This window comes from Dipodomys ordii, unplaced genomic scaffold (assembly GCF_000151885.1).
Source record: "Dipodomys ordii isolate 6190 unplaced genomic scaffold, Dord_2.0 Scaffold71, whole genome shotgun sequence".
NCBI classification, from domain to species: Eukaryota; Metazoa; Chordata; class Mammalia; order Rodentia; family Heteromyidae; genus Dipodomys; species Dipodomys ordii.
In genome coordinates, this window is record NW_012267287.1 from 720554 (window position 1) to 728003 (window position 7450).

The 7450-nt window shown below is 59.5% G+C and overlaps 1 protein-coding gene across 1 annotated transcript in view; it reads left to right on the plus strand.

Moving 5' to 3' along the window:
• Positions 1–7450, plus strand: part of Uvssa (UV-stimulated scaffold protein A) — a 26952-nt gene that overhangs the window by 15679 nt on the left and 3823 nt on the right. Inside the window, exons 7-10 of the mRNA XM_013023954.1 lie at positions 5303–5465; positions 5823–5948; positions 6483–6666; positions 7097–7205. Of these exons, the coding sequence (XP_012879408.1) occupies positions 5303–5465; positions 5823–5948; positions 6483–6666; positions 7097–7205 (582 nt within the window). The remainder of the gene's footprint in view (positions 1–5302; positions 5466–5822; positions 5949–6482; positions 6667–7096; positions 7206–7450) is intronic.

Consider the following 7450-nt stretch of genomic DNA (forward strand, 5'->3'; position numbering starts at 1 on the left):
GAGGCGCTGGAGGGCCGGTTCCTGGACGCCCACGGAGCCCGGGCGGGCGGGCGGGCGGGCGGGCGCTCTGCTTTTTGGGTTTTACTTTGAAAGTACGTCAGCGAGATTGATTTTCTACAGCGGTGTGAAAATGGTGGTGTGTTCCGTGCCCTGAGTGTTTACCCTGCTCTAACACGCTTACCCGTCTTCTTAATGGTTTAAAACAACAAATCAATGAAAAATATATTTCATTCTTGTAACTCTTAGGAATTCTCATATTGATCTTTTGGCTGCGATTGTATCTCTCTAAATGTCCCGTTGTTCACCTGCCAGCCTCCCTCCCCTCAGGCATATGTGTGTGGGCTGGGGTCTGTGTCAGTCAATCCTGAGGACGGAGTGGAGTTGGTGGCCTGGCATCCGTCCATCCACCTGTCTTGCTGTCTGTCCATCTGTCTACATCCATCCACCCACTCATCCACCTACCTACCTACCTATCTTTATTTGTGAGTGTATGTGTGCCAGTCTTGGACTTGAACTCAGGGCCCTGGCACTGTTCTTGAGCTTTTTTGCTCAAGGCTAGAGCTCTACCACTTGAGCTACAGCTCTACTTCGAGCTTTTTGGTGGTTCACTGGAGGTAAGAGTCTCACTGACTTTGCTGCCCAGGCTGGCTTCGGCTGATAATCCTCAGATCTCAGCCTCCTGAATAGCTGGGACTACAGTCATCAGCCACTGGTGCCCGGCTTGCCTGCCACCTTCTGAATGCACAGAGCACCCAAGGCTCAGGGCCACAAAGCCTGTGGGACTGGTGGCTGACGTGGCCCTGTCTTCTGCTCTCAGGAACCCAGGGGGAGGAAGGCAGTCTGCACTTGTGCGCGGGGCTGGCAGGTGTTTTCTGCTCTCTGGGCCACAGCAGGTCTCTGTCACAGTCCTGCTCTGAAGCAGCCACAGACATAGGTAAGCACCTGCGTGGTGACGCGTGGTGCACGGAAACAGGTGAGGCGGATTTGAGGCTTGCCTCCGCGGGCAGCTCTCGCCGTCCTGTCTGCAGCAGGCCAGCTCTGCGCCGGGGTGCGCTCTGGTGCCCTCGCACGCCCGTGCCCCTGCCACCTCTGCCTTCCCAGACTTGTGCCCTCGCACGCCCGTGCTCCCGCATGCCCGTGCCCCACACACCTGTGCCCCCGCACACCTGTGCCCCCGCACGCCTGTGCCCCCGCACGCCTGTGCCCCCGCATACCCGTGCCCCTGCACGCCTGTGCCCCACACGCCTGTGCCCCGCACACCCGTGCCCCTGCACACCTCTGCCTTCCCAGACCCGTGCCCTCGCATGCCTGTGCCCCTGCACACCCGTGCCTCGCACATCCATGCCCTTGCAGACCTGTGCCCTCCCACACCTCTGCCTTTCCAGACTTGTGCCCTCGCACACCCGTGCCCTCGCAACCCATGCCCTCGCACACCTCTGCCTTCTCAGACTTGTCCCCTTGCACACCTGTGCCCTTGCACACCTGTGCCTCGCACATCCATGCCCTTGCAGACCTGTGCCCTCGCACACCTCTGCCTTCCCAGACTTGTGCCCTCGCACGCCCCTGCCTCACACGCCCATGCCCTCGCACGCCCCTGCCTCACACGCCCGTGCCCTCGCACACCCGTACCCCTGCACGCCTCTTCCTTCCCAGACTTGTCCCCTCGCACACCCGTGCCCCTGCACACCTCTGCCTTCTCAGACTTGTGCCCTCACACCCGTGCCCTCGCACAACCATGCTCTCGCACACCTGTGCCCTCGCACACCTCTGCCTTCCCAGACTTGTGCCCTCGCACACCTCTGCTCTCTGACTTGTCCCCTCGCACACCTGTGTCCTTGCACACCTCTGCCTTCCCAGACCTGTGCCCCCGCACGCCCGTGCCCTTGCACACCCATGCTCTCGCACACCTCTGCCTTCCCAGACTTGTGCCCTCGCACACCCCTGCCCCTGCACACCTCTGCCCTCCCAGACTTGTGCCCTCGCACACCCGTGCCCTCACACACCTCTGCCTTCCCAGACCTGTGCCCTCGCACGCCCGTGCCCCCACATGCCCATGCCCACCCGGAGGCCCCCGGGACGGAGGAGGCTGTGTGCACCGTGACTACCAAGGTCATCAGCCCTTGTCATGCGCCCCTTGTACTCAATGTCCAGTTTTACTGAGGTTTGTATATGACCCTGGCTACCTTTCGGTTTTCGCTGTATGTCTTTTCCATCTTTATTTTCAGCCTCATTAACATTGTTTTTAGAGGTCTCATGCAGACATATGTGCAAGCGTTCTTCATCTGGCCAGTCTTCTACTGGGGTATTTAATCCATTTGATGCAGTTATTACCCTGTCCAGACATTTGGCATTTGCCACGTACTTGTGTTCACAGCACTTTCTGTTTGATTTGCTGCTGCTGTTTGGCTTTCCTCTTTCTCCCATCTTTTATTTGGCAGAACAACTTTTCTACTGCTGCTTTTAAGAAACATTATCTTTTTACGGTTACCCCTAACTTTTAAGACTCATACATGTTGTTAGCATTCTCCGTTTACTTTTGGTTCTGGGAGTGGAAGCCAGGACCTTCCCCATGCAAAGCATGTGCTCTAAACCAACTAGACCCACTCATTCGACGCTCTCATAGCTTTTCAGTTTCTGTACTGTCCCCTGCTTAAGTACAGAGCCCTGTCATTGCCCATTGCATTGGGTCATCCAGAGACCAACTCAATTCTTTGGTGGTGGGAGTGGGGCAGGAGCAGTAGACATTACAGAGCCCTCTGTTCTTTGTTCCCTCCCTTGTCTCAGCCCCCGTCAAAGCTACTTCTCTTCCTGGTGGGTAGTGTACTTTCCAGCAGCGGGCCTTACATGCTCTCTCAGCTGGTTATAAAATTGAAGGAAGGTTAGACACTGGTGGCTAATCCTAGAGACTCAGGAGGCTGAGGTCTGAGGATGGCGGTTCAAAGCCAGCCTGAGCAGGAAAAGCTGTGAGACTATCACCAGTTAAGTAGAAAAGTAGAAGTGGTGCTGGGTGCTAGTCTTGAACCAGAGAGCTCCAGGACAGTGCCTGGGTCCTGAATTCAAGCCCCATGACTGACAAAACAAAACTGTAGGATGACTCTTCCTGCAGTTTCCTGTCTTTCTCTTTGTTTTCCTCTCTTTCTCTCCCCCCTTTCTTTTTCTTTCTTTCTTTTTTTTTTTTTGGTCATGGGGCCTGAACCCTTGGCCTGGACACTGTCCCTCAGCTCTTTAGCTCAAGGCTAGCGCTCTACCACTTTAGCCACAGCACCACTTCCGGCTTTTTCTGCTTATATGGTCCTGAGGAATCGAACCCAGGGCCTCACGCATGCAAGGCAAGCACTCTTCCACTGAGCCACCTGCCCAGCCCCCCCCTTTCTTTTTTCTCTCCTTTTCTCCTTTTTTTTTTTCTTTTGTGTGCCAGTCCTGAGGTTTTTTTTGCTCAAGGATAGACTGTACCACTTTGAGCCACAGCTCCACTTCTGGCTTTTTGAGTAGTTAATTGGAGATGAAAGCTTCATGACTTCTCTGCCCAGGCTAGCGGCAGGCTGCAGTCCTCGATCTCAGCCTTGGGAGTAGCTAGCATGACGGGTGTGAGCCACCAGCGCCCCGCGGGCCCGCCCTCCCTTCTTGTGCTAGAGATTGAACCCAGGGCCTCACACGCGAGGCAAGCACTGTACCCCTGAGACATAACTCTAGCCCTTTCCTATGCCCTGTGTTCACTGCTGCTCGTATCAGAGGAGCAGCAGTAGAATTTGTCCGCTTCTCCTGAACTTCAGTGTTCTTAAGCTTTCTGCAACATTTCCAGCCAAAGTTTTTCCTCTTGCTCTCAAAAAGCTCTCTGATTCCAGGGAAGTTTGGCTAACCACTTCTTAGCTGTTTTTCCACACTCCAGTTGTTTTTTCCTTTCTTCTGGGAGTCCACAAATGAGGACACTGATATCAGAGTCTGTCCTTCACACCTCTGAGCTAAAGAGGTTTGCTCTGCGCTCTCCCGCCGCGCCCTCCCCTCATCTGCTGAGCGAGTAATCGTAGAATTGTCCCCTGTGCCCTTCCTTGCCACCCTTCCTCTCCTCGTTTCTTCTCTTCATTCTTTGTGCTGGTGGTCCTGGAGCTTGAACTCAGGGACTGGGCGCTGTTCCTGAGGTATTTTTGCTCAAGGTTAGTACTACCATGTGAACCACAGTTCCACCTCTGGCTTTTTTGGTGATTAATCTGAAATAAAAACCTCACAGGCTTTCCTGCCTGAGCTGGCTTTTTAAATATGGTCGTCAGCTCTCAGCCTCCTGAGTAGCAAGGATTGCAGGTGTGAGCTGTCAGTGCCCGCTGGGCTTTTTTTTAGTTTAGTTATTATCTTTCAGTAGACTGGCCGTTGCTCATGTTCTCTCCAGCTTCCTTGCGCTTGCCCTTCTCACTTGGTCTGGTGTGTGCATTCTGCTTTGTCAGACGCACATTGTAAAATTCTTTCTTTTTTCTTTCTTTTGTGACAAGGTGCTTAGAAGGCGGTGCTGTGCCTTTGGTTCAGGCTGCTCCGGGCCCTGGGCAAGGGGCGAAGTGCAGGCCTTGTTCTGGTGTGATACATGCAGGAGCCCCAGCAGCCCTGTGGTGCCCTGCCAGAGAGGGGGCAGCGAGGGACGGGCGCAGGGGCCGGTGCAGGGCCGGCCTTGCCAGCTGCTGGGCCTGGGCAAGGCGGGGTGGGCAGGTCTGGAGTGTGGAAGGTCTGCCCTTGTCATGCGGGGACACGAGACAGATCTAGAAGTCTGTGCTGTCTGTCATGTCGCCGGGGCCCTGCAGAGGGGCCAGTGTCACAGCCCCGTCCAGCCCAGGGCCTGCCGGCTGCTTGTCAGGAACCTGGCGTTTGCTCTGCAGTCATGTCAGCTTGTGCACCCTGTGCCTGGCCCTTGGCTCTGGCTGCCCTGTTCGCTCTCAAAGCCATTGGCAGAAGCCGAGTACAGTCCCGGGCATATCCCTGGAGAGAAGTGCTGTGTGAGTCCAGCTTAAAGCTTCCTCCATGTGCCCTGGGGGCGGTGGAGCCAGGGCTGCACGCAGTGGCGTGTCATGGTTGGGGTGTGCAGGCCCCATCCCCCACACGGGGCCGCATGGGCTGTGGAGAACTCTGGGCAGGGCTGAAGCTGGTGACCCCATGTTAGCAGTGCCCCCAGCAGGGCTGCGTGGCCCCTGCCCCGAGTCCACTGCCTTCCGAGGTGGTGGGCCCTGCCTGAGGCCCGGGTCAGGCCGCCGCGCCGCTGGCCACGGAGGCCACAGGGCGGGGTGGCGCAGCGCCTGGATCAGGTCTGTGTCTGTTTCAGGGCTGACACAGACTCTGGGGAGAGACGCAGCTGCAGCCACGGCCACCCAGCCCCTGCAGGCCCGGGTGAAGAGGACTGAAGAGGCGTCAGACCCTACCTCTGCTGCTGCCCAGCCCTGGCGGCTCCCAGACCGCCGAGCCCCTCCGCCTCCCAGCGCCACCAGGTGACGCCGCACGCCCTCTTCTCGGGCGCTCCTTTGAGCGCTGTGGAGCGTGCAGCTCCAGCAGGGCGGCACCTGCTGGAGTCTGCCAGGCAGGGACAGAGACCCGGGGCAAAGAGGCTCGTGGGGCACGTGAGCCTGGGCCGTGCTCTAGAATGTGAGCTGGATGTGGGGACCCCAGCCTGGCAAGCGTGGAGACCAGAGCCGGTGCTTGGCTTTGGCGCTAGCTGCACCTCGGCCACTGCCCGAAGCCCGGGCCGTATGTGGCTGTGGCTTGTTCCCACTGGCACTGTACTGGGGTGGGGGTGGGATCGTGGGGGCTGTAGCAGAGGTGGGCAGCTAATGCCGTGCTGTTCTCAGGGCGCCACTGGGACCAGAGGAAGCCCAGAGGCTGGCCGCAGAGCGGGCCCGGGCGCCTGTTGTGCCCTTTGGAGCGGACCTGTGCGACTGGGGTCAGGAGCAGCCAGTGGCTGGGAAGATCTTCAGGTGAGTCCAGCAGAGCCGGCTTTGGGAAGCTGCTGCCTGGCCAGCGGGCACAGCGCCCTTCGGGAACCGCTGGGAAGGCCAGGCCCAAAGCGTGAATGGCCCCGAGAGCTCTCAGAGCCCTGGGATGCTGCCTTCTCAGCCTGCAGCAGCTGGTCTGCCCCCCCCCCCCGAGCTACCCTGAGCACTCGCATTCTTCCCTGGCAGCCACCGGACGGGGCCCAGGCCAGAGGGGCAGGGGGGCTCCCCAGGGAGGAAGGTGGGGAGAGACAAGCACAGTCGCCGGCGCTGTGTCCACGCTGCAGAGGGACGGGCCGCAGGGGAGCCCTTGGGTTTGTGGTCTTGATCGAGTCCAGCTGAAGTGACAGTGTCCTCTGCCCCAGGAGGATTTGGGGTTTAGTAGGTCTGTTCCCTTCCCAGGGTTGAGGGGCATTTCGGGTGCTGTGGGGGACAGTTGCCTCCTCTTCTGGACGCGGGGTAGCTGCCTTTCTATGAGGACCCTGAAGACGTTTTAAAGGTGTCTGGTCCACATTGCAGATCTGAGTCTCAGCACCGCTTCTGGAAGCCTCATGAGGTAGAGGAGGAGACGGACAGTGCAGACGTCTCTGAGATTCTCCGGAGCCGACACATCACCTTTGCAGGGACGTTTGAGCCCGTGCAGCACTGGTGCCGGGCCCTGAGACCCGACGGCCGGCTCTGTGAGCGCCAAGACCGGCTAAAGGTGAGGCAGTTGGCAGGGCCCGGATGGAGTAGCCAGAGGGAAGTCCTGAGCTCCAGTCCTCCCTGGGCGTGGCACAAGCACCAAGGGGCCCCGGGGCGGGGCTGCCCTGCTAGCCACTGTCCGTCAGAGCACTGTGTCTGGGGTCTCCTGTCTGGGCCCTGGAGTCAGCTTCTGAGTGCTTCCATAGGGCCCAGGCCCCTTGTCCCTGTGAGGCTGGAGTGCTGGGGGGCGGGGCGGGGTGCTAGGCTGCCCCACCTCCCACACCCTGGGCAGAAGAATGCAGGTGGAGGCACGGTTGCCTCCGGCGGACTGATGCGAGGCCTCAAGCTGTTGCTGTTCCTGGGCCCCTCGTTCAAGGGGTATTGCTCACAGACTTCTCGGGACCTTGCTTGACCATGCACCCCTGAGGGCTGTGTGTGCCTCTCTGCAGTGCCCCTTCCACGGGAAGATCATCCCCAGAGATGACGCCGGGCAGCCCCTCGACCCAGAGCACAGGGCCCGGGAGCAGAGGCAGCGGCTGCAGCAGCCAGCACGGCCAGGTAGGGCTGGGCAAGGAGGGGGCGGGGGACGGGCACTGGGCCCAGCCTCCTCTGGGGAGGGCCGTGTCTGCAGGGGGGTGGGGGGCGGGCACTGCCCAGCCTCTGGGGAGGGCCGTGTCTGCAGGGGGGCGGGCACTGTCCAGCCTCTGGGGAGGGCCGTGTCTGCAGGGGGGCAGGCACTGCCCAGCCTCTGGGAGGGCCGTGTCTGCAGGGGGGCGGGCACTGCCCAGCCTCTGGGGAGGGCC